Raw genomic sequence first — 27590 nt, 5'->3', positions numbered from 1 at the left:
TTAATGGGGCATTTTAATTTTTCAAACGAAAACGGGATTTTTGTGCAAAGTTCAGTGAATTTTCCTCGTAGTGCATAGCGATCCTGGTAAAAATTGGCGATACGAGCTGCGTTTCAAAATACCATAGGAGTTCTTGTAGCCGACTAGAGAAGGCTATTGAAAATCATAAAGCTGGCTGTAGAAAGCGGAGCAAATCTTATGGCCGGACTATACGAAGCTGTAAAAAAGTATACAGTCTGGCTATAGTTCCTATAGCCGGGCTTTACGCTTTATCGCCATTGGCTATAAAAGGCTATAGGCAATTGTGTAGAAATTCGTGTGCTTTGGAAATCATTAAGTTTGATACGGAACGACCTTAATATTTACAAAACCCACATTATATTTTCCTTTAAAACATATTGTTTTTTCATCAATTAAAATGAGAGTAATCCATACAGAGTGTGCAAACATTTCAAAATCATGAGTTGAAAAACGCTGACCCCGCGAGATTAAATATTAGAGCCTAACACAAAGTGGAGCGGCGACGCACTGGCGCCTACAAACCTAACAGGGATACTTCACGCATTGCGCGGCAACGCACTGGCGGCTACAAACCTCTTAGGGATACTTCACGCATTGCGCGGCGACGCACTGGCGCCTACAAACCTAACAGGGATACTGCACGCATTGCGCAATGCGTGCAGTAGCGTGGAAGTATCCCTGTTAGGTTTGTAGGCGCCAATGCGCGTTTCGTGCTCTCTGCCCGCCCGCTGTGCCGCAGCGTGCCACGGCGTCTGAAGCAACTATTTCACACCAGAGGTGTTGCACAGTATCATAAGAAATTGAAGGCGCTCCAACACATTAAGAATGACAGGCATCCTTCAAAAGTACGGAGCTTTCCTCGCAAAATAAATCAAGATACTACGGCACAAAAAGAGAGCGGTAGTCCACAAACTAACTAAGTCATTGTATCCGTATTTAGTAACTTTAAGCATAAACTGTATCGTCTGGCTGTTGCTTAGTCGCCATCGGCTGTAAAAGGCTGAAAGAAATTTTACAGCCGGCTACCGAAGCTATAGAAAATCTTACAGCCGGCTTTAGGTCTATAGTATTTTGGAACACACATTCTATCGCCAATTTTTAACAGGGAATCCCAAAAAAATTTCAAAGGAATCCGCAAAGACGTTTCCTCGTAAAAAAATAAGTTGCACAGTGAAATTTTGCAACAGCTGATGTGGCTTGGATCCTTTTAAGAACGATGAAAATGTGCGTGGTCCTTACGAAAAAGTCTTTCCATTTACATGAGAACCAACGGCGCGAAAAATGCTCCAGTGCAAGAGCCGTTGCGTCAGGAAATTTTTCCTGTCCTTCTTCTGCGTCTTGAAATTTCTGGAGTGTATTTAGCCGAGGATAAGGAAAAGATAACGGTGGGAGAAAAGCGCGGAGCCGGGATTTTATTGCACAGGGAGACGAAGCAGCTAAAAATAATGGAGAGTCATCTTGGCGAGCGGAAAAAAGTGATTGAGCCGCGCATATCCCAGAGGCTAAAAATGGAGACATGCGCCTCACTTGGGGAATTTTTAGGGGAGCCTTCGTCCTCTAATCTCCCTCCCCGGTCACGCGCCCTCCGTCACTGGCCCGGGCCCCCGACTAATACTGCCGTGCCGGAAAAACGCCGTATGAGGCTTCAGGCGTTGCCAAATTTCCTTCAATCAATCGCGAATTTTCGGGAAAATTTGTAAACGTTTTCCCTCCAATTTTTCAGGTAATTTTGTTCGCAATTTCACCTAAATTTCCTGAAAATTCCAAGGTAAAACATCCCTAGCTTTCTTCAAAAATAAACATTTTATCGAAGGAAATTTGGCATCTCTGGAATGTTCATACGACGTTTTTCCTCAGCACGGCAGAATACGTGGGAGCTCAACTCTGCCGTGCTAAGGAAGAACGCCGTATGAGCCTCCAGACGTTGCCGTGTTTCCTTCGATAAAAAGCGACTTTACTGGGAAAATTACGAATATTATTTTCCAAAATTTTCAGACGATTTTGTGCGCAATTCATTGTAAAATATCTGAAAATTTCAAGGAAAATTACGTATGAATGTTGTCAAAAATCATAGAGCACATAGAGTCGTAATGTAAGTGGGAGAGCTGGCGCCATGTTCTGCTCGACGAGTTCCGAGCCCGGTGTGCGGGGTCACTTTTTCGATACATATTCGATCCAAAATGGCGGTGTGGAATTTGTCTCTGGGAATATGGCCCGGTCCCCGTGTATCGAAAACAATCAATTATGTATCGAAAAAGGGACCCGGCGCCGCTCAGAAATTTCGGAATTCGGGACCTGCAAAATGCTTAAAAGTGGCACCAGCTCTCCCGCACTTGCATTACGACTCTTCGTACTCTATGTCAAAAATACATGTTTTATCAAGCGAAATTTGGCAACTCTCGAATGTTCATACGACGTTTCCTTAGCACGGCAGAATAGGTGGGAGCTCAACTCGAGGCAGCGCCGAAGGAATTGGAGCGGCTTTAAACGATTTGTTTCAAGGGTCGCGGTCGTCCGCAAACCGTTCAGCTGGCTTCCTGTTAATGGGTTGCGGGCTCAACTCCTCCAGTCACTACGAGGGCGAGGGTCTTAAATGTATGCCTTGAATGATGGATAAATGTGCAGTTCGGAACACACGGACAGCTCGCAAACGTAAAACGTTTTCAAGATGAAGCTCAGGCAGGGTGTCTACTATACTGCCGTGCTAAGGAAAAACGCCGTATGAGCATTCGAGAGTTTCCAAATTTCCCCGAATAAAACATGTATTTTGGAAGAAAGTCATGCGTATTTTCCCTTAAAATTTTCCGATATTTTAGATTAAATGAGGAGGAAAATTGTCTGAAATATTGGAAGAAAAATATCCAGGATTATCCCAGTAAATTTATGGGTGATTAAAGGAAAAATGGCAACGCCTGAAGGCTCATACGGCGTTCTTCCTTAGCACGGCAGTGTACGGAAAAAGTGCGGATACACTGAAAAAGCACGGAATTCGGAAGGTCGGCACGGAATTACGGAAAAGGTGCGGATTTACCGTTAAAAGGTACGGGAATTCGAGCTTCTCGTGATAAACTCTTTGGTGTAGCCTAGAGGTTATGCGATTCCATAACATACTCTATTCATCAAGTTTCCGGTTCGATTCCTCTTGTTTTTCTGTGTATTTCTTTGTCATTCCATCATTTCGCTTTTCCAATCGAATACGGTTAGTAATGCGTCCCGGTAAAAATTGGCGATAAGAGCTGCGTTTCAAAATACCATAGGAATTCTTATAGCCGCCTAAAGAAGGCTACAGAAAATCATATAGCTGGCTGTAGAATGCGGAGAAAATCATACGGCCGGGCTATACGAAGCGATAAAAAATTATGCAGCCGGGCTATGGTTCCTATCGCCGGGCTTTACACTTTATCTCTGGCTGTTGCTTTTTCGCCATTGATTACAAAAGGCTATAAGAAATTGTGTATGGATTCGTATGCTTTGGAAATCATTAAGTTTGATACGGAACCACCTTAATATTTACAAAACACACATTATATTTTCCTTTAGTACATATTTTTTTTTCATCGATTAAAATGAGAATAATCCATACAGGTTGTGCAAACATTTCAAAATCATAAGTTGAATAACGCTGACTCCGCCAGATTAAATATTAGAGCCTAACACAAAGCGGAGCGGCGACGCACTGACGCCTACAAACCTAACAGGGATACTTCACGCATTGCGCAACGCGTGAGGTATCCCTGTTACGTTTGTAGGCGCCAATGCGTGTTTCGCGCTGGCTGCCCGCCTGCCACGGCGCTTGAAGCAACTATTTCACACCAGAAGTATCGCACAGTATCATACGAAACTGAAGGCGCTCTAATATATTAGTAATGGCAGGCATCCATCAAAAGTACGGAGCTTTCCTCGCAAAATAAATCAAGATACTACGGCCCAAAAAGAGAGCAGTATTCCAAAAACTCACTAAGTCCTAGCATCCGTAATTAGTAACGTTTAGCATACACTTTATCGCCTGGCTGTTGCTTAATCGCCATCGGCTATAAAAGGCTATAAGAAAGTGTGTAGCCGGCTATAGAAGCTATTGGAAATCTTACACCCGGCTGTAGGTCTATGGTATTTTGGAACACAGATTCTACTGCCAATTTTTACCAGGGGTGCGAGGTAAGAAAAAAGTTAGGAAAAAGCAAGGATTTTTGAGAACTACCAAAAAAAAAAAGAAGAATTTTCGGGAAAGTACCTAAGTAAAAAGCAAGGCAAATGTACTGAAAACGCAAGGAATTTGAATAATGTGGTACCAGTAGACACCTTGTCAGGGCTCATACAGGGCTGTAGGGTAGGCATAACGAGTTTCCATGTGGTCGCATAGTGGTATCACCGTAAATGCCACGCTCTTTTATACGCACCATGATTTAATCACATGCGGAGAGGTAATCCTAACGCCGTTTCTGTTCGCCTTCAATTTTTAGGGTAGGCATCATGGGCTCCCATCTGGTCGAATAGTGGTATCACCGTAAATGTCACGCTTATTCATAGCCCAAATATCCTTTTGCCAAATGTGGTGAGAGGATCCTCACCACAGGCTCCAGTGCAGGCAACACGAGCTGTCGCGTGGTCGAATAGTGGTATTAACGCAAATGTCTTGCTTCGTCGGAACAAGCAAAGGCGGCAAAGGACTTCACTCGAACGCTCTATCACCTCGCTTGCAAATTATTCTAATTTTGGGCAAACTTTCACATGACCAAATAGTTTGCACGGTGGATTGTAAGCTTACGGTTGTATGGCCTCCACAAGTATAATTAGAACGCTTATTATTTGAAGCACTAAATTAAGGAATTCGTGTATTTAATAGAGACGACTTCGGTTTCTAACCAGGGAATGTGCTCCTGAAAATCAGAGACTGAGGAGGTCCAAGAAACCTAGACACCATGGTCTTAATCGAGGAAGTATTTCCTGTGTGTCTCCATTGACTGCCGTGCTAAGGAAGAACGCCGTAAGAGCCTTCCGGCGTTGCCAAACTTCCTGTGACAAATCACCAATTTTCAGGAAAGTTTGTGAATATTTGTCTTCCAATTTCTCAGATAATTATGTTCAGAATATGCCCTGAATTTTCTGAAAATTTAATGGAAAAGTATTCGTAAATTTTATCGAAAATAAACATTTCTTCAGAGCAGGGCCGGATTTAACTACTTGCCGCCCATGGGCCGCCTGTATTTTGCCGCCCCCTTCTCATTAGTTTTGAAACATCAATAAAAACCATCAAATGAACGTGCCAGCGGGGGAGGGGTGCTTAAGACGCGTTTACTCGTGTTGGACACATTTTTTGCGAAAGCCCTGTCAACACTACTAGCAAAAGTTCACGGAACTTTGTGCGAAAGTTAAGTTTCGTAAACCTATCTCTGTGTGGACAAGGCCTTCCATTCATAAGAAATGAACGAAACAATTATGAAAGAACAAACATAAATGTGGATTAATGATTTTAACTTCCGCCGCCGCGCCGCGCTGACCGCACCGTGTCTGACGCAATGCGTGAAGTATTCACGCAGTCTTGCAGGCGCTGTGAGTTTCACGCCGACCGCTGCTGAACGCACTGTGTTTGACGCAATGCGTGAAGTATTCGTGCAGTCTTGTAGGCGCTAATATGTGTTACATGCCGATCGCCGCGCCGAGGGCTTTCTCCTTTTCATCTCAAGTCCTCATCATCATTTCTCTCTAAGTCGCGCCGTTCTGGGCCAAATTGCGCGTTTAACTATTTGGTTTCTCCCTTTAACTTGAATAATTAAAGGTGCTGTCTCCTGTATCTCTGAACGACGACAAAATTAGAAATTACTATACTCTCAGGAAATGAGAGATTTTGTCGCCTTCTCTCGTTTGTAATTTTTTTTTTCTAAATCCGATTTTTTTATACCTACATTTAAAAAAATTGCAAAATTTGCCGCCCCTTATAGATTTGCCGCCGTGGGCCGCGGCCCATGTGGCCACCCCCTTAATCCGACCCTGCTTCAGAGGAAATTTGGCAACTCTCGAATGTTGATACGGCGTTTTTTCCTCAGCATGGCAGTTGAAGGAGGCACTAAGCGGCAACGCGGTCCTCGTGCGTGACAGCCGTATGCCGTCCCTCATCACTTCCTGTCACCGTCACCTACCCAGCCAAGTGGCTCGCTCAAAGGGGTAGTCTCATCCTCATCCGTTCCCTTCACGAAATAGTTGCGAATGGCGAGGATTTCGACCTTTTTCGCATGAAATTCGAGGGTCGCCGCGCCGCTGTCGAGTGTTCGCCGTTTGGTTTCCCCTTCTAATCCGTCATTTTGACCAACTTCGGGGGTCGAGATCAAAACGCGACCCCTCATCTCATCCACACGTCTGCACCCACACGAAATCCTAACAACCCCTAGCGTTGCCACTCGACTCGCCAGAAGTGTATATAAGCCGCCGCACAGTAGATCGAGTCAATTAGAGAGGTCGGACATAAATTTTTTGATCAAAACCGCAAATTTTGATATTTATTCCGTCACATTTTAAATTTTGAGGGGTCCTTTTATAAGAAAATTTCACGAGGAAACCAATGATACAACTTTCGGAACCTCAAAGTTTCGTATTAACGGTGTTTTAAGCGATTAAAGTTTCAAATTTATGTCCGACCTCTCCTATTGACTCGGTCCACTGTGCGCCGTAGCTCCTGCCTGTCCTCGTGTCTCTGTGACATCACTGCCTTTTTGTATTATCTTTTTCCCCTTTTTTCTTTTTTTTCTTTGGTAGGCAATTTTTAAGGAGGAGTTTTTTAGGATTGGTCCGGGGTGGCTACCGCCACCTAGAATCCTATCGGAAATAAACGCAATTTGGACGTATTTATGCTAAAAGGAGCTATGTGCAAGTGGAAAGATGGGGTGTGCTCGTGGAAGATGGATAAGAAACAATGTATGTAAAAGTGGATACAGTTCCTTTTGAGAAAATGGAAAAGTGGGATTTTCAATTGAATGAAAAGGAACTGAGCGCTAACTCGTGAACATGTATCCAGAACCTTGTGGACAAGGCTCATGGGTTGAGGACCGCCTTCCCGATCGTCGTCGTTCCCGTCGTTGCCGCTGACGTCACTGGCGCTTTATATTTCCGATTCATTCTTATGGCCCGAGCACTAACGAGCACACCCATCTTTCCACCTGCACATAGTTCCATTTAGCATAAATCCGTCCATTTATCTCCCCGCCCGGCAAAGTTTTTTACTTATCTTTGTCTCTTCTTAATAAAATGCACTGAGGATGTCGGACGGATGTACTGCTGTTTACTAATCAGTCAACACAGTTGAATCAACAGTGCTTCGTAATTTTTTCCGGGATACGAGCGTCTTACTTTCTTGAAAAAAATCGAGTAGTAACGAGAAGTAAATTCAATTGAGTGTAAAATTTAGGTAACTCTGAGTTCGTGATTCCTTACCGCATGGCTGTAATTAGGGTGGCATAATTTCATGAAAAATAAAATCTTGAAATTTCACGTAAAATATTTCATGAAATTTCAGAAATTTATGAAAGATATTGAAAGATATCGGTTCCTTTTCATGTTCGCAAAATGTAAAAATGTGTAAAAATTAATCAACACAGTTTAATCAACAGTGATTTGTAATTTTTTCCGGGATACGAGCGTCTTAATTTCTTGAAAAAAATCGAGTAGTAACGAGAAGTAAATTCAATTTAGCGTAAAAAGGTAACTCTGAGTTCGTGATTCCTTCGAAGTCTCTTAGAGACTTCTAAAGTGTAAACGCGATACAACTATTCTCGCAAGATGGATGTCCACATTGCATATGAAAAATGTAAGACGCGATGGCGTTAGTCGTGAAGTCGCAATGCTCTGCTGTAGTTGAAAGCAACATTACAATTAAGACAAACGGAAACAAACACAATATGGAAATAGAGCGAGGGAAAGGATGCGCGTTAACGACGGCGCAGAGATACAACTATTCGTACTTGATGGACGTCCGTGCTGCATCTGAAAAACTGAAGGCGCGATGACGCGAAGCGTGAGTTCTCAATGCCCTGCTATATGCTGCTTATGAGGCGTCGCTCAGATTCGGGAAAAAAGTTAAAAAAGAGGCCCGATTACGTCTTTCTTGTCGTCGGCTGTGTTGATACTCGTTCTTTCTTCTTTTCTCAGGTTCTTGCCTGATTCTTTTTTTTTTTAGGATGGATTTTTAGACCCACGTCTTAAGCTCATGTAAACCGCAGCACTGACACGGTTCTTGTGGAAATAATGGTGCTTGGATGCGTCCAGTGGCTTTAATTTTTTTTGTTTTCTTTAATTTCAGAAGTCTGTCGGTCACTTCAATACGTTCAGTTTTACAATTTTTACTCTGTACGATTAATAAACTTCGAACCTGAAAATAGCGTAAACTTGTGCTGCTTTGCCAAAATTCTCTGAACCCCTTTCCTTGAAGGGGATGCCCCATCAGGAAATATCACATTACGCCCCTTTAACCAGCCAAGGGTCTACGCCCTCAGATGCGAGCCAGTCCGACCCTGATTTGATGTATCAAAAACGATCTATTCGTCTATCTTTGACGTTGAATTCAAATACCAAGTTCCTCTCATTCCCAGTTAATTTCCCATAAAAAATGAAATGTGTGACTAATGGTCGGTTTTGAAAATCCATCAAGTAGAAAATGTTACAATCGTACTTCGTTTTGTACTGAATCATCTACTGAGCAGTTTCAACCCGTCACAAAACCTCCCCTGAGTTTTGGACGAACGTTATTCCAAACTAAATCAATATTTCCTGTCCTAAATGAATATGATGCTCGCAGGATAGTCACTCATTTTCATAATGAGAACGTATTCGTATTCTAATCGTGTGGCAAGCTCCAGCGATGAACCATGCATCCCATTTACACTGATTTCTGTTTGGTTTGCTGTTCACCATAGTCAATGAGCACAAAGCAAACGCCTACTCATTACCGTCGGAAGTTGGTATTTTGATCGGTATTTTAGAATACTTACACCCGTATCATTGTTAATCACTCAACCGAATCTGTAATCAAACCCGCCGCCCGTCGCGCATTTTCCTGTCAGTGGCGTGGCGTAAGTTGCGATGTTTCGATTGTTATGGCATTTAATTCTATGGAAAAGGATCGATAAACAGGGTGTTCGCAGCGAACACCTTAATAATCGATTCTTTACCATACGTTTAAATGGCAAAACAATCGATACATCGTAATTCACGCCACGCGACTGTTTCCTGTCATTTGAAGAGGGCAGCATTAGCATTGCTCAAACTAGAGCACAGATCACTAGATCCTCCATAGAGAAAAAAAAGGAGGTTTTTGCATTTTGGGCATCTTGGAATTTTTTTGATGACGTAGGTCGGCACAGCGACGTTTATCATCGATTTTCTTGGAAATGGTGTAATTTAAGGGGGAAAAAGTCATTCTATAGAAAGTGCTTGAAATTATATCATGAGTTGATATAAGTAAAAAAATCGGACGTCATGGTCCGTTTTTCATATCTCGAATTCCGGATTTCGCTGGCCAGGTTGTACCGACCTACGTCACAGGGTAAACAAACCTCAAGATGCAAACACAGAGTTGCTAAAAGAAATTTCATCGAATGAAATTTCGTGAAATTTCACAAGAAATTTCATGAGATTTCTTTTTTCCCCGTGAAATTTCTCGAAATTTCCTCATGAAATTTCTTCTTATAATCTTTCACAAAATTTCTTAACTCTGTGCAAACGCCTCCTTTTTTTCTCTATGGGTTCGTAGTGGACCCAGCGGTGATTCTTGAAAATCGGCAACACTGTTTTTCATCCATTGAATCAAAATCCATCAATTTAATGAACTTAACTTTCACTAAATTAATAAATTAAATAGAATTAAAACCTGAATAACCGTTGAATTTCTATAGAAATTGTCTTGGTCCCTTTTCCAGGATCACATTTGGCAATACCATGGCGCCAAGTTGGGGATGCTGGAGCCGCACGTCTTCGCTCTGGCAGAAGCGGCTTACACCTCATTGCAGGCGACGGATCACAACCAATCCTGCGTCATCTCCGGCGAGAGCGGAGCCGGCAAGACCGAAACCACCAAATTCATCTTGCAGTACCTGTGCAGCGTCACCAGCACTGTCTCTACTTGGGTCGAGCATCAAATTCTCGAGGCTAACACTGTCATGGAAGCCTTCGGTAATGACCGTTTTCCTCTCAAATTGGGTCTCTTCGAAAGCTCAAAAGAATGGGTCTCCTTTTAAATGTAGATGTTGCATGTGTGAGGGATTTGCGATTTGACCATTGATTCTTATGTAAAAGTTCGCGAGAAACACGATGGTGCCACTGGTTTTCTCTGAAATCATCTCCCAAGCTCAAAAAAAGCTCTCAAAGTGAGGCCAAAATGGAGGGGATATCCCACCCTACCCTGAGAGTCCACCTCTACATCAAGACAAACTCTCCATGCAAAGATAGGGAGCTAATACATTGACAGGCTGCCACTTCATTTGGGGACTCCAAGACTGAAAACACGGCAACCCTGCTAATGTATTTGCTCCCTATCCCTATCTGAACATGGAGAGTTTGTTTTGATGTAGAGGTGGACTCTCAGGATAGCGTGGGATATCCCCTCTATTTTGGTCTCACTTTGAGAGGTTTTTTTGCGCTTGGGAGTTGATTTCAGAGAAAACCAGTGGCACCATCTTGTTTCTCGCGAACTTTTACATAAGAATCAGCAGTCAAATCGCAAATCCCTCACACATGCAACATCTCCATTGGGTCCCTTCGAAAGCTCAAAAGAATGGGTCTCCTTTTAAATTGCAGGCTTGCCGGCGCTGGCACATAGTGGATCGAGTCAATTAGAGAGATCGGACATGGAATTTTCGACTAGAACTGCAAATTTTGATGTTTATTTCGTCACATTTTAAATTTCAAAGAGTACTCGTAGCAACAAATTTCACGAGGAAACCAATGGAACCACTTTTAGAAGCTTAAAGTTTTGTATAAACGGAGTTGTAATAAGCGTTTAAAGTTTCCGAATTTTATCCGGCCTCTCCTATTAATTCGATCCACTGTTCGGCGCGGCGATCTGGAAAACCGGGGAGGTCAGTGAAAGCAGAACATTTGCGGCGACCGAGAAATGTCAGGGAATTTTGCGAGGTGCGTTGAGCAGAATTGGATGTATTTCTGTCAAAAGGAACTTGGTGCATTTTGACGTGAGCCCTGTTATGTATGTATTCTTATGGGTCTCATGACTCATGTCTCAATGCTTATAGTTCCGTTTGATAGAAATCCGTCCAATTGAGTGTATTTAAAGGGGAAAAAATCAAAGCGGAAGATTTATTAGAATTTCAGGGAATCCGAAAATTTTGGAGTTAAGGAAAAGCAAAAATAGTCAGGGAAAAGTCAAGGAATTTGAACGTGATGAAATTATGGCTACCCTGAAATTAATTTTTTGAAGTCCGGAGTAAACTAAGCTTCTATGAATATTTTAGATTTTTTCTTGGACCCTCAATGGCAATGGAAACTCATTTTGAAAATTCCAAAAATGGGGCCGGCTCAAAACAATATTTTTGGCTGGCTTTGATGATGTAGCCAGGCGAGGAAATGGCGTTTGCTGATTTGCTAAACTCATTGTCAGCCTAAGGCGTCGTCTTGCTACCTCAAGTCGACCATCTACTTTTGATTGATCGGATTTTAATTAGTTTTTTCTAACCTTAGAAATGCTCTTTTGAATTTTTTAATATTTTTTTGGTTTTTTCATGAAATTTTACGAATGAATTAGTATCGTGTATCCTACAAAAATTCCCTACCTTTGCCTTTATTCTGAAGAGAATCCTGGAAATTTTTGTGAGAAAATTAATTTCAGGTAATTTGATAAACTTCTTAGGTACCCCTCACGAATTGCTCTGCATTCTGTCAAATTTTTAATCGGAAAAAGAACAATCGGAATTCCCAGGATCTAGAGAAAACTTCAAGATATTTTCTTTTTTTTTCTTTTGCTCTGATATTTCACAGTGTCAACTGATCAAGAAACTCCCAATTTTTTCTCTCTCGACATCTTCCTTAAATACACATTAGAGCAATGACTTACAACTCAGCAAAACCTATAATGGTTTAATGACTTACAACTCAGCAAAACCTATAATGGTTTAGAGTTACCAGGAAGTTGAAAATGCTTTTATTGAAAAGTTGATTTGGTAGAAAAGAATTTAAAAGACACAATTATGACTCTTTAGAATTTATTGGGATATTAGACCCAATACAAGTAGGTTCCTGAATTGATAGATTAATTTTGTGCTGAACTTCTTTAGGTATCTATCTCATCAAAATCATGTCACTTTGAGAATTATTTTGAAATATCATCAAGTGGAGGTGGGTTTGATTTTGCAAGCCTCTGTTCATATACTAATGTAACTTTTTTGCGTCTAATCATTATTTTTGTTTCTTATCTTTTCAAAACAATTTCCTTTCAGGAAATGCAAAAACCGTACGAAATGACAACTCAAGTAGATTTGGAAAGTTCATGCAAGTTTGCCTGGACAAGAAATGGATGATCAAAGGCTGCATTATTCAAGATTATCTTCTGGAGCAGTCAAGAATTACTTTCCAGAGCAATGGGGAAAGGAATTATCATGTGTTTTATCAGCTTGTTAGTGCTGCCAAGGTAAGAGGTTTCCTTTTCGCCCATCTTCCTTTTTTTCTCGCACAACTGTGTCAGAAGAATAAGAATAAATTTGAAAAAATGCACTTATAGCTATATTAAATAAATCCATGACTTAACAAATTACAGCCGTAAAAAATTAAAATTATGAAGTAAAGGCGTCAAGCTTTTAGTTTTGATTTTACCAAAATGTGTTCAATTTGTGAAGGCTTTTTATGAGGGAGACATAGTAGCAAAATGCGTAGCTCATAGGTGATTAATATTTGGCAAAAAGTCTCTCAAAAGGATTGTCCTCAGCAATTTTCAATTAATTTTATCTTACAATAATAATAGATTTGATTCAAGCACTGACTTAAAAATAAATTAATCAAAGCATATTCCATGTTTATTTTGTAGTCGTATAAATATGTAAGATGTGAAGTTTTCCCAAGCAGAGGGGCAGAAACTTCCTAACCATGCGAGCATGATCGTGTGGCTGCTTGCTTGAATTATGGAGAGGCTGTAAAAATGGGAAAAAGAGCACGTTATAACATTTAAAGGGCGTGCGTCTATAGAAATCATCGAACAATTTGCATGTTTTTTGTGGAGTTGCAGTGAAATTCGTGTGTATTTTTCAAAAGTACGGCGATTTTTGATTGAAGGTCAGAAAAAAGTCATAGCTTAGACCTTGTCTCCAAGGGATGTATCATGGGATTTGTCCCAAGAAAAAATCTCACTTGCGAAGTTGGAAAAAAAAAGTTAGTCAATACTAATCACAGTACCAACTAAGAGTCCTTGTGGAGTCTCAGGAACGATTTTAAAAGAAGAAGAAGAAATTTTGTCGTGTTGTTTAATGGGAAAAAAACTCAGAAGTTTCATTCCTGCGACTACAACTTGGGAAAAATCTTGTGAAACGTCCCGTGGATACAAGGCATTAAAAGTTTTGGAGGAAGAGGAGCTTCTAATGGGAAGGCTTTAAACTTTTTGCATTCTTGCAAACTGGTACACACTGTCCGGAAACCTGCTACACATTATACTTAAGTTCTTGTCATGGAATGTTTTGTTTGCAGATCAATAAAGAAATTGCTGAACAATACAAGCTGAAGCCAGCTGAATTTTTTGCTTACCTGAATCAGAGTGACTGCATCAGTATAGAGGGGATAAATGATGCACTTAAGTATGATACCTTGTGCCTTGCATTCAATGTGCTTCGGATTCCATTACACATGGTTGAAGGCATTTTTAGCACACTCTCTGCAATCTTGTGGCTTGGGAACCTTACTTTTCAGGTTCGTAAAAATGTTGCAAATCAGAACAGAAGAAATCTTCAACCATTTAAGTTTTATGTCAGATTATTATTTAATTTTGAATCAGGTCTTCCCTTAATAAACACTGCATTAAACTGATCGCAGTATTTTCTCATGATTTTTTGCTGTCTAAAGCATTGATCAAAGTTAGATGCTCCCAATATTGATAGCGATTCATGAGATTTTATGGTGTTTTATCAGCCAAGAGGCAAATTTTAAGAAATAAAGATGAAACGAAATACTACTATAAGTAAGAAAAATTGTTCCTATATGATGCCAAGATAAAAATCATTGAACATTGCCAAATAGATTGTGGAATAATCTTTTTTAAATTTTTATTTACATTTATTTGAATACAGTATAAGTAGTACTCATATTTTGTAGACATTCAGGTGACTTACTTTAGTGTTTTTAAATCCAACATTCTCTTATGAAATTATTATTTTTTTTTCTGTGCTGTTCAGGATATTGATGGCGAGCGGTGTCAGTTAACTGAAGAGGATCATCAGATTTTAAAGACAGTTGCAGAGTTATTAGGTCTTCAAGTTGATGACCTAGCTCAAGTCGTTTTACTGCGGCAAATCAATGTGAGAGGCTGTGTAACAGAAATCCCGCTCAAATTTCAAGAGGTACATTAATATGTTTTCTCTATTTACAACAAAAAGAGTCACAGGTACCAATTTGCCATTAGTAGCTTGTTTATCTGGTTGTATGTAATCACAATAATTAGTCTATTTAAAAATTGATTTTATAATATTTCCAAAATTTACAACAAAGAGATTTGAAGTAATTTTAAGTAAAAGAAAGGTTAAAATCATTAATGTAATAATTTTTTGTCATCATTTAAAACTTGACACTATTGTAGTATAAACTATTTTTTACTGTTTTCCACAAAAGAAATGTGCGCATTGACAAATTTTAATTAAAAACGAAAGAAAGAGATGATTTTCATGGACTTAAGCGGTACTTTTTGAGTATTTAAATTTTTCACATATTTTAAGAGATAATGTTTTCTTTTTATAGGCCAAAGAAAATCGCCATGCAATGGCGAAAGCTCTGTATTCAAGGGTTTTTGCGTGGTTAGTTAACCACATTAATACATGTACAAATCCAGGACAAGACTCAACAAGGTTTCTAGGAGTTTTGGATATTTTTGGATTTGAAAACTTTGCTGTGAATTCTTTCGAACAATTGTGCATTAACTACACTAATGAAAAATTGCAAAAATTCTTCAATAACTATGTTTTTGCCTTAGAACAGCAAACTGTGAGTATAACTTTTTTCAAATGTCATTCATATTTTATATTATAATGTAGCTTTGCATTGAATGTACGACAACCCGGAAATGTCAGGGAAGATTGGGGAAATTCATAAGAAAAATCGAGGAATTTTGCAAGTAGTGTGTTATTGCCTCAACAAATTCAGCCAGTGCTGCTCAAGAAAATAGTGGCAACTTTTAAGTACCTTCTCCCATTATTTGAATCTTTCAAAGTGGAAATTTCATTCAAAATTTGGCGAAAGGCAGCGTAATTAAAAGAGAGCTGGGAGTTTTGTTTGAAGGTCAGGGAAAATGAGAGAAAGCCAGGGAATCAGGAAATTTTAGAGTCTAAAAGCAGCAAAAAAAGTTAGGAAAAGTTAGGGAATTAGTAAATGCAGAAATTATGTAAACCCTGGTAGCATATGAAGTTAGGGATCGCAAATCACTTATTGTGCCAAATTTTTTTGCACGGTGCTCTTCATAATTTGCTCTTCATCTTTTGGATGTACATCATGATGATCAGCTAGGTTGAAATTGGCTTAAGCATGGAATTCACTTTGTGTAATAATGGTGAGGCTTTTTAGTAATAAATGCTTGCCTATACTATTTGAACACCTACCTTAGTTGTCTCTCTCTTTTTTTAAACAAAACAAAAAAAAATCCAGTATCATATTTGTAGATAATGATTTCCTTTTCAAAGATTAGTTGAAAAGTGAAATTGCAGCTTCCACTACTCCACCTTCAGTATTTTGGATCAGATAAAAACTCGCACTTATTGAGATTCCCCCATAATTTTTTTAGCACACTCTTGTTGAAAACAAAAGAAAAAAGTTTTAGCATGGTATGTGAACATTAAACGAATTATCATTGTGAGAGACAAAAGTGACTAAAAGGAAAAATTCAGTTGTCAAATTTCAGTTTTTCTGTAAATTTTGAAGTCTCTTCCTTTACCTTTCCACAATATCTTCAGCCTTTAATTTTTAATTTTGTCTTCGTGCAGTACCGAGAGGAAGGGATCGAGTACTCTCACATAGAGTTCACGGATAATACTGAATGTCTAGAACTCATTGAGAAGCCTCCTCGGTGCATCTTTAAATTGCTGACTGAGCAGTGTCACATGCCAAAGGTTCGTAAGAAGCACTTAATTTAATTTTTTCTATTTACATTAATCCACTAAAAACTTGAAATTAAATATCAATGCAAAATCAACTACACTAATTCGCAGGTTGGAAGTGCGAATGAAGATTTATGAACCTAAATTCCTTCCTTTTGCAAACAGTGCTTTCTTTTGTTAAACAGGCTGTTTTGCTCCAAAATTTGTTTTTAAAAAATAATGTATATTAAACCCCAATCAATGACTAATAATTAAGAAAATTTTGATAAGGAACAAAAATTAGAAAATAATATACAAGATGACTGTAAAAAAGGCGTTCATGAATTGTGTAACGTTCTAGGGACGGATCAAGGTCTAGGAGAGCATCAGGCCATTTTGTTTTTACTCGTTAAAGGGTAGGGATCTACGCCACAACAGAGTTACAAGAGGGCAAAGGTAAAAAATATCGAAAAATTGCATAGCATATTTGCGAAAAATTGTGTAATTTATGAACACTTCCAAAGTAAGTGAACTGTAGAATCAAATTTCAAATTGTAAGCGCAGATCAAGGATTTATGTATATTTATGTTATGATATGACATGATGTATTTGTTATTCAACAGGGCTCTGACTCGGCTTATCTAGTTAATCTTCATAGTGAATTTGAATCTCATCCGTATTATATCAAAGGTGATGATCGGAGGAGATGGGAATTGGAATTTGGCGTGAATCATTACGCTGGGACTGTGATATATTCTGTTGCCGGTTTTGTTGATAAAAATCGGGATGTTCAGCAAGATGTCTTCTTCGATTTTATTAGTCGTAGCTCAAATTCATTAGTTCAACAGTTGTATATTTATCAGGTATAGTATGCTTTCATGTATTTTTTTCACAGTGATATTATGTAAATCCTTGTTTGAATATGATTTATTGCCATTCATGTCTCAAAGTTTCTCTGTGCAATATATTCTACAAGCTTCAAATTTATTAAATGTCTTCTTTCTTTTGAGTATAAAAAAATGGGATAGCGTATATTTTTTTATTTAACTCTTTTTCTCATGAGCAGTTTCAGCTTGAGAAAGCTGTGATTTTTTTCCACTGTTCGATGGATTTAATTTCATCTGATATCTCTAGATGTAACTGTTACTCTAATTCAGTCTTACTATGTTAATCTGTAATTGGCTCTACTAACTTCGGTCGTTATTCTACTTGTAGGATTTATTAGGAGCAACTGTATCAAAAATTAACGCTGTAAATAGTTCAAATTCATGCACGGCTTTAGGCACTCTAGCCTCTAGAGGAACAAGTAAAGGGAAACCGACTGTCTCGGATACATTTAGACATCAATTACAAGCGCTTGTAGAAGTCCTGCAAGCTACTAATCCATGGTAAATATTTATTCTCCAAGCTCTTCTTACTCTAAATCAACATACTCAATGCTCAGGCATTACTGTCCAAAAAAGTAATCCAACACTTCACTTTGCCAATTGTAGCAATGTATTTGTTGTTTTTTCTTTTGCTTAATTTGCTGTCATGACGATTTACCAATTTTCAATAATGTCAGTACCTGGTTGGATATGGAATCAAAGAGTATTTTTTCTAATATTGTCCAATTCTTTCATATTTATTCCTTGCTCTCATCAAAATTCTTGATATGGATCTCAATAAGTGCCCCAAGATTTACGTATAAATCATCGGTTTTAACCCACCTGAAAAGCTTTGGGTAAATGAGTTTGAATTCCATGAAGAATTCATGATTTCGTCTCTTGCAATTGTGTTTTTGCCTCTATTAACATTAAAAATTGTCTCTATTAGAATTGAAAATGCTATGTATTATTTTTCTTTCTTGGTCAAGATTCACACATTGAAAGCTTAGTCTCATTTTCCCCCAAACATATTCGTTGTCTGCAACAACTTCATTTCTTCAAATTACTTTTATAGCACATAGTCAGGTTAATGAACCATTTGACAGTGTACGAATTTAAGCACTCAATGAACATATGTTTCATCTTCAAAATTTCATGGAGGAAACGATCTGCGCAGCAAATAATATTCCTAACTCTGAAGCAAGATATTAGGTTTTTATTTAGCTATGGTAAAGTAAAATTTTAATTTCTCACAAGAGAAACCAGAGTCTACGCAGATCAAATCGCGCATGACAAATAGTTTCAGCAGGTTTCTTCATTGAGCAATGTTCTTTTGCCGTCCTGTGTTGTTTCAATATTAATCAATGGGCAACAGCTGAGCCAAAACGCTGAGATTGAGGTTACCATTTTTTATACCATAAACGCTGTTACAGTAACTTTCAGTGTGCAATTTGATGCAAGTAGATCATTGTTTGTCTCATGAGCGTGAAGTTTGGATTAAAGCATCAGAAAACGTTAATATCTTGGTTCTTTTAAATTATTTTTTTGCTTAGAGATGAGTTCTTTTGATTGGAAAAATGTACCGTAATGCTTAAACTCACACCTTTTCAAAAGGTCCATTGCTTTGTTTCCATTCAATATTCCACAAATTTAGTAAGTTTTTAGTAACCTATACTATTTTATTATTTCCACAAGATCTATTTGCTGGCCCTCTCATAAATGATCTGTCTTTTAAAACCTCTTTTTTACCGTTTGAATAATGTCAATTTTTATACCTTTGCCTAGGTATGTGCGGTGCATTAAACCAAATATGATAAAAAAACCAAACCACTATGATGAGGTAATGGTTTCGGATCAATTGAGGTACTTGGGTATGCTTTACACCATCATGATCCATAGACAATGTTACCCTGTTCATCTTAGGTTCCAAGATTTCTTCAATAAATATTATTGCTTAGCTCCTCGGAATGGTCGACGGAAAACTGTGGATGAAACCATACGGTAGGTATTATCAAATATCTCTTGCAGAATAATAGCTCTGTCTTTAACAAGAGTTATTTTAGTTTAGTTTAGATTATCGCTCAAACACCATTAGTGCTCAGTTGAGAGTTTGCTAAAAGTATAATTTGAAATTTCTTGCTTCAAAAAATGTCTCAGTTTTAATGTTATTTTATGGTCGGAACTGTGAGAAGAGACCTTAGCCTCCAGAAGAATATTTCTTTAATTTTTTGCAAAAACTTCAACCACGTTTTTCCATAACCTAAGATTTCTTGTTTCAACTTAAATCTCCCTCAATTTTTGAGCTTTCAGGGTTAGACTTTTGCGTCCATCTCCAGATTTTTTTCCTCTATTCATTTTCAAAAAGTTAAGGAACATTTTCTTAAAGAAGATAAGGTCCCTTTTCACGGATTCTGTTACATTTTTCTCCTTCAGAAATTTTTGTGGTTTTGTAATCTAAGTTTTCAATTAAATCAATAATGTCTAATTTTTGCTTATTAACAGAGCAATTTTGAAGGGTCTCAACTTTCCGAACAAAGACTGGCAGATTGGAAAAACCAAAGTGTTCATCAGGACTGCTGCTTTTGAAACTCTGGAAGAAAATTGGAAAAATGTAGTAGCAGCAAATTCACTAGTCATTCAACGATACTGGCGCGGTTACGTTGTTAGGAAAGGTAGAGTTTATTTTTTACTCGTAAGTTGCTATTTAAAGAATGAAAATCCTATCCAACGTTTCATAATCTCTAATTATTGGGTTCGGAGCTGCTAATTTATTGTGGCATAGGCCCTCTACTATGCAGCAAGCAATATCAATGAGCAGTCTCTAATTAGATGGTCGAAGACAAGGCAAAATGGAAGAACCATCTATGGAAAGGCTGCCACTTGCACAATTTACATCAGGTCACATGCTAGCATTGAAATATACCTTTGCGCAATAGTTATCAGTAAAAATGATAATTGAAAAATAAAAGTGAAATGCTAAATAAATTGCTATATTTTAGCTTGTGGCCAATGTTCTGCCTTCCCTGGGCATTTTGCACCAAATGCGCCTAAAAATTTGAAGTTGAAGCATCCTGTCAATTGTTTCTAACTCTCAGTTGTTAAGTAGCGGCACCTTATGATGCATTTGCAAAAATTTAATATGGCTCCCAAAAAGTAAGGCTTTCTGGCTAAGGTGGCTCCTAAAATTTTAGCTTCCTTAGACTTAAACCATGTGATTTTTTGAGAGGTCTACACGGTCTCGCCAATCATTAGAGATAAGTTAATTTTATACAGTCTAACTGATGGGAATCTCATCATGTAACCGTGCATTTTTCATTCTCTATCAATTCTTAATCCAATTCATAGCCTATAAAATTATGGGACCCCAGCTTCCTTCTAATTAATCATGGAATTCAAAATTTCTTTCAGAGTTTAGAAGAATTCGCACCGCTGTTTTGAAATTACAGTATGCATTCCGAGGTTGGAAACAGAGAGTAGAATTTTTGCGGCAAAGGCGGGCCGCCATTGTAATTCAAGCACACTTACGAGGAGTCTTTGCTCGTGAGGTAATCAATATTTTTTAAATTATACCGTAACAGATTCTTATGATTTCACTAGTCATGAGAAAAATTACACTTTGATAGTACAACTACTAAGTAATGACTTACTAAGTCCAGTTTACCAAATGACCTATGGATTGATAAAAAAGGATGGCGATTAGGGGTTGCAGAGCGCCCAGGCTGTAAAAGCGACTTGTATGTATATATATACATCATACATACATATGTACTACATACATGTATATATATGTAGTGCAACCACAAAATCGCAGATCTCTGCGTTGTTGGATATTGTCCGTCACAACTCATTTTTCAAAAGATAGTAGCTTCACAAAATGCAATTTTCCTTAAATTATTCAAACTCTTTAATCTTTATCAATTACAGCAATCTTAACAGCAACCTCAATAGCAATCTTAATTTTTCATTCTTGCTCTCAAAATTTTAGGTCGCAAGTGCTTTGCGAGAAATGAGAAGAGTTGAAGATGAGATGAGGAAGAGAGAAGAAGCTGAAAAGCTGAAAGAGCAAGCTAAAGAAGAAGAACCTGAAGAAGATGGTGATGAAAAATCTGAAGGCGAAAATGGAGTCACACCTGAAGAAATTTCTGAAAGGAAAGAAAAACAAAAGTAAGTTTAATCGGGTCACAAAAGATGTCCAAAATATCTTTTCAGTGTTTGTCTGAATCAGTCATGACTGTGACTCAGATTATACTGTGGTTGTTCAGAGACTTTTCACAATATTGACTTTCTTGATCTATTTTGATTTTTCAGGCCAAATTTCTCCAGTTTTATTTTTTACTTTATTGCAATTTTCGCAGTTTTTTATTTCAGAAAAATTACTGTAGTAGAAAGTTGCTCTCGTCGTACTTCTTTGCAATGAATAACTGAGCCCTGAGGCAGAGAATTAATGTAGAGGATTTCATTCTGACGATAGGAAGTATCTATGGAAGTACTCGCAATTTCTCTTTCTCTCTCTTGTGAATTTCAAATTTTTTCGGTACTCTGCCTTATTGATAGAAAGTTCCCGAGCAGTTACTCTGACGGAGAATATTTCCTGTTGTTACTGTAATTTCCTAATTTCGTCTGATTTTATCTCAACAGGGAGGAAGTTGCTGCCCTTGCAAGACACTTAAATAACAAACTGAGAGAATCAAAAAGAGACTCTGTGGATCTGGATAATTTGTTTGCATTTCTGTCAGACAGTCAGAATGGCAGCAAAAAGCGGTTAATTGATCAGATTGGAGAAAAAATGAATGAACTTGTAAATGATCTAGATTACGAGGTAAGAGGTTTTTCATCTTCTTTTTTATCTCTTGCGTTTTTACCAGCTAAATCAAGCACATTGACTATGAAAGACAATATACTTTAAAAAGGCATGCGCGTAAGCAATACATGAGAGGAAGTGTAGTATGCCTGCAACAGAGGAGCCATAGAGAACGTTACTAGAAAAGTGTTGATACTGGCAAGAACTGCCTCACTGATAGTGATGACACTCATTAGGCGGACGCCGAATTAGACTCTAGGTGGGCCATTATAAGGAGAATATTCAAGTAGGATCCACAAAATACCGAATATGGATCAGTTTTGTAGCCTACTTTATCCCATACCTCCCAATTGTCAACTGTGGCTCCACCAGGTATATAGTTTTTCATGCATTAACATTACCAAGCTGGCACAAACAAACAAACAAACAAACACATAAAACTCGTTTCTTTGATGGGCTTTATTTGCATTATGAGCACTTTTACTATGAACGGAATATCTTCTTCCAAGAAACAGCATGCTCCTGAGTAAGTCTTGCTCTTGCTGTACAATGTTGCAAGGTTATTTTGTGAAAAATATCAGCAGCGAGGATTTAGTAACCTAGAACCCTTTCATTTTACATTACCTCAGTTTTCCTGTTACCTCAGTTAAGTTTCAACCATTATTTTCAAAAATGGGAAAATGAATCACCGTTCAAATAGGATAATTTTAAAAATTATATCTGAATAGGTTGGAGACTGAGAGGTCAATCTCGGTCAAGAAATCCCAGGTTTTTTTATTTATTCATTCATTTATTTATTTATCATTAATTTAATTATTTGAGTCAGTTGAATTAGGATATTTCCGATGGAATTGGTTTTGCAATCTCTGTTGGTTTTTATCTTTCATAAACAGATAATACAGAATGTTTTCTATTTACAGTTGGAGTCCGTTCTGCAGCAAGAATTAGAAAGTTTGAATCTACAAAATAACATCAACAACAACAATGGTGAATCTATCAATGGTGCCAACAACCATACAAACAATAATAACAACAATAATGCACCAACCTCCCTCTCCCCTCTCCATAAAAATATTGCAAACCTCACTAACAAAGTTAACGGCAGTAAATCAATCGTAAAACCCATTGCTCGATTGCTGCCTGAACCAACTGTTCCTCCTCCTCCCCCTCCAGTCACAACTCCTGCCACGGTTCCAAAAACTGAAGAAATTCGGCAAAGCGGGAATACTCTCAAAAACGGGTCGCCTTGTCCATCCCCTCGGAGCGTCGATGGTAATGAGGCCCCCAAAAAATCAGGGGGAGAACCGATCTATGAGAGTGTCATACCAAGAGATGAAAATGGGAGGGGACCTTGTACATCACCACCTCCTCTTCCTGCTCCTCCTTACCATAAATTCCGGCCAAAGAGTCCAACCTTTGAACGGATTCGTTCAAATTCACCAGGTGCTAATCTAGTCTCACCGAAACAGAGTCGTCCCAACTCAAGAGGCTCCTCAGTCTCAACGGTAAGTAATTCCTCCAGTCAACCCATCTTTTCCTCCTGAATTTTGAAGAACATGATTCTTTTTCTTGGAATTTGCTGCTATTTTTGAGCTGTTGAGAAGCCGTCAGTCATCCTACCTGGAACCTTCAAGGTTTTTTTTCCCAAGCAGAATTTATCTAGATAATTGAAGATTAAAATAATGAGGTAACAATCAACCTCAGAGTTCTTGGTAAATGCAAAATTGATGTAGTCACAAGCAGTCAATGTGAAATTTTAGTTGAAGGACTAAATCAATTAGTGTAACTTCTCTTGCAACAAATTTGAGTGAAAAGTACGATTAAGCATGTGTTCGTTTCTTAAAATCTTGGGGGCATCTCGTTTAATTTGGGTTGGAGGATTCAATACCAGTTTTGAAAAACTCATTTTTGCAGGGGATGCAGTCACCATATTCTCATCGAACAGGCTCAGCCAACATTTGCGATGAGCCTGCAACGGAAATGGAGTTGAATCGAAGAAATAGGGTAGAAAAGCGTTTACAAGAACTCTCCGTCAATGGGTCTCATAACCGCACTACAACCACACCTAACAATCTACAAGAAAACTACCATGATATTGTTGAGTTCGCCCAAACTCATTTCAATGATCATATAAAAACTCCTGAAGGTAATTCAATCATTTTTTTCCTTTGGATATTTACTTACATATTAATTTGTACAATATTTCCCCTCCTTGTTTGTAGAAACACTATATATAAACACTATTTTTTCACTATTTTTTAATTGCTTCTGTTCTTGGAAATCAGTATTTTAAGATTTCTATGAAAACATTCAATGAGAGCAGAGTACCAAATTTATTTTCTCTCTGAATGAGCACTCAAAATGACGGTGTGATGTTGATAATGCATATCTTGGTTGCAGTGTTTTAAAATCTACGCTCTTATTATATTTTTTAAAAGAAGACCAAACCAACATCATGGCTTAAAATTTTCACACACGAAGAAAAATCACGTGTAGAAATTAGGTTTTGCCAAGTAAAAATGAAGTATGACCGAAAGTCCGCAATGCTGCAAACCGAGTTATGTATTTCTGCAGTTTCAACATCAAAAAATGTTTTAATGAGCAATTGATGATAAAGCACCACGAACGCACCAATCAGCCAACCATGAACCGTAAAAAATTCTAGTCTCATAAGAATATTTCCTAATCCGACACTTTGCTATTAATATTTTAGGTACTATTATGGCTACACTAACCAGGAAAAGTAAAGCCCTAGAAGTCATTCCTAAGTATGAAATGGTTACTCATTACCGAGGCTGTACTATTCCTACTTCGCATCTCAAATTATATGATCCAGATAACATTACTATTGCGTGCAGCATGTTTAGAGTGAGTACAGAAAACCTAATAATTACTATCCTCGAGCATCATCGTTTTGTATATTAAGACCAAAACGACTTTATTCAGAGCCAAAATTTTCTTCTTCAATGTAATTTCAGTATTAATATCCAATAAATTCATCTTTTAATAAAGCTCTGCTCAGAAATCTTATTAATCTTAAATTAAAATTAAATCTAATTAAATTAAATCTTATTCTCAGCTGTCTTGCTGGGAAAATCGTCCAACTCGAAAAAAATGAAACTTCAATATGAAATGAAATATTGCATGAAAATTGTTTTTAAGGTTATATTGGTCTTTCATTTTTTTTGTTTCAAAATTCTCTCTTTTCATTTTACATCGATAAGGTTGTTTATAGTTAAGGGTTCTTAAGGTACAAATTCTGGTTTGTTTGGAAAAGTGCCCAACTTGAAGGTCTAAAAACTTTCATGTTGTAGAATGAAAAAACCATGAAGTTTCGTACTTTTGGCTACAGGGTTCTTTTTGAGAGGACTTTCTAAAGGCTCTTGTCCATCCAAGAATTATCTTTTGTTTCTGTTCTCTGGAATTTTTTTTTCCAGAGTTGGGAAGTTTCCAAAATAAAACATTCAATATTGATCTTGATGTCAGCAAGCCAGTTTTTTGTCCCTTCAATTTAACTGACGCCAGAAAAATCTTGGATTTGCGCTTTTGTTGTTTGAAGCCTTAATTTGAACGGTATTATCATTCTAGGCTTTCAACATCTGTCACATTTTATTTTCGGGAGAAGTTAAATTTTTTTTATTAACTTGCTCCCTAAATATCTAGAATCATTTGAAAAAACCAAATTTTAGGACTTAATAACATTTATACATATTTCTTGTACATCTCTTTACTGCTCGTTGTATAGTTGAAACGAATTAGACCGTTGAATCGCATCGTGCCAAAATCGCTGATGTCCTTTTTTTTTAGCTTTGAGTTTTTGTGTTGATAATACTTTTCAAGAATCCATGCAATCATGAAAGTGTGGTAAAGACTTATCTTAAGATTAAAATCACCCTGAAGCGAGTCTCTACGCAAAGTCAGAGTCTGAGTCAGTTGTTTCTCATGGTCGTATCTAATGTTGAAAAGTATCATCAACTCAAAAAGCTCAAGAATTGAAAAATTGACTTGGGCGATTTTTGCATGACACGATTCAACTGATATTAATATCCGCTATCTTTCCAAAATCTTGATTACTCTACCTTTCTAAGAATTATCATTTTCCAGAAAAAAACTGAGGCAAGCACTGTGTGTCACTAAAAGTAATTTCAAGTGCATTCGTTCATCTTCAAAGCTGTTTTTTTTCTCATGAGTTTTTATTTTATGTTCTTTTTAACTAGGATCTTTGTAAGTATAGTAGAGGAGAACTGAAGCCTGAATCGGAACTTTCTACGCTGCAAACAATCATCAAGTATGCCCTTGATAGAGAGGAATTACGGGATGAACTCTATGTTCAATGTATGAGACAAGTTACCAATAACCCCTTTGTTGAACATGCTGAGCAGATTTGGCTTCTTCTGTGTTTGTGTATCGTTGCATTTCAGCCGAGTAAAGCTCTTTACAAAGTGAGTTTATTTTAATTTCTACCTTCCCATACTGAAAACACTGTAGCCTTTTGAGTTTTATGGTTGTAAGAATCAGTCTGATTTGCTTTTGAGAACATATGACTTTAATATTTTATCAACTCATGAATTTCAAAATACTGAATCTTTTAAATTTCTGCTACATGGAACTTTTAAAAAAGGGGATCGCTTAAACTTGCTGAGTTGTACTTTGTTAGGCATAGGAACGATTACCGCTTGACAACACTCCTTCTTTGTTTAATTGTTACCAATTTTTATTGAACAGAGCTCATTTAATTGAAATTTTTTGTTCAGCATGGCTATGGCCCAACTTTCAAGTAAATTCTTGAAATTGTTGAAGGGTTTCTAACCTTATCCCTCTCAACAGGTGTCAAGAAGAGCGAAAGTCATAAAGATGGAGCTTTTGTATCAAAACGCACATGATAAAAGTGAAGCGGCGATAACGCTGCACTTGTGTGAGTGTGTAAATTAGGGCGGGAATCCATGCTCAGCACAAGGAAATTTTATTTGAAAAGTCTTCATTTGGGCGCATTTCATGTCTCATGTTAAAATATCTGGAAATAACATATGGGTAAATATAGGAGGTTACTTTTTATAATATACCAACTTACGATTAGTATTATGATTTTCCCCAAAAGGAAATGAAAAAACCCCAGTTGATTATTTTTCCCAGTAGGTTTCTTTTTTAAATTTTTTTTTGTTTTTTTACCGACCTGTCTCATCAAAGTGTTCCAGGCTCGGATGAAAAACATTTATTAATTTCTACATTTTTCATGATTTTCTTCCATTTTCTAACCGAATTTTGTTATTTGCAGTATTTTATCAGTTTCCTACACAAAAACCTGCAGTGTGAGGGAAAACTTCGTCAGTATGTGCAGTGGTGCCTTGATAATTGTAAAAATACGAAAGCCTCTAGTCGACAATATCCACCATCCACAGTCGAAATTGCTGTGAGTATGCCTCTTTATTTCAACTATATTATTCTTCTTTTCTTGCTTGCCTATTTATTTATGCTGAAAAATTTTTCGTGTTCCTTTCTAAATTTTTTGTTGAAGTTTAGCAAAAACTTAATCCACCCTCTCGTTCACTCACAATCAAAGCAGATCAAAAAACTTTCTGAGAATGGGTCAGTTGAATTTTGGGAAGAATCGGCATGCAAATAGTTGATTTACACTGTTTCTGG

General features: G+C 37.7%; 1 protein-coding gene across 1 annotated transcript in view; it reads left to right on the top strand.

The window, feature by feature from the left end:
- Myo81F (unconventional myosin 81F) overlaps positions 1-27590 on the top strand; it is an 89755-nt gene that overhangs the window by 43903 nt on the left and 18262 nt on the right. The window contains exons 4-21 of the mRNA XM_019054837.2: positions 9927-10179; positions 12456-12646; positions 13693-13911; positions 14394-14558; positions 14953-15195; positions 16188-16313; positions 16904-17143; positions 17496-17668; positions 18932-19147; positions 19649-19818; positions 20555-20691; positions 21132-21310; positions 21785-21965; positions 22868-23452; positions 23862-24093; positions 24661-24815; positions 26165-26389; positions 27223-27357. Coding sequence (XP_018910382.2) covers positions 9927-10179; positions 12456-12646; positions 13693-13911; positions 14394-14558; positions 14953-15195; positions 16188-16313; positions 16904-17143; positions 17496-17668; positions 18932-19147; positions 19649-19818; positions 20555-20691; positions 21132-21310; positions 21785-21965; positions 22868-23452; positions 23862-24093; positions 24661-24815; positions 26165-26389; positions 27223-27357 — 3825 coding nt within the window. The remainder of the gene's footprint in view (positions 1-9926; positions 10180-12455; positions 12647-13692; positions 13912-14393; positions 14559-14952; positions 15196-16187; positions 16314-16903; positions 17144-17495; positions 17669-18931; positions 19148-19648; positions 19819-20554; positions 20692-21131; positions 21311-21784; positions 21966-22867; positions 23453-23861; positions 24094-24660; positions 24816-26164; positions 26390-27222; positions 27358-27590) is intronic.

Source organism: Bemisia tabaci, chromosome 1, assembly GCF_918797505.1.
Source record: "Bemisia tabaci chromosome 1, PGI_BMITA_v3".
NCBI classification, from domain to species: Eukaryota; Metazoa; Arthropoda; class Insecta; order Hemiptera; family Aleyrodidae; genus Bemisia; species Bemisia tabaci.
This window is presented reverse-complemented; position numbering and strand designations above follow the sequence as displayed.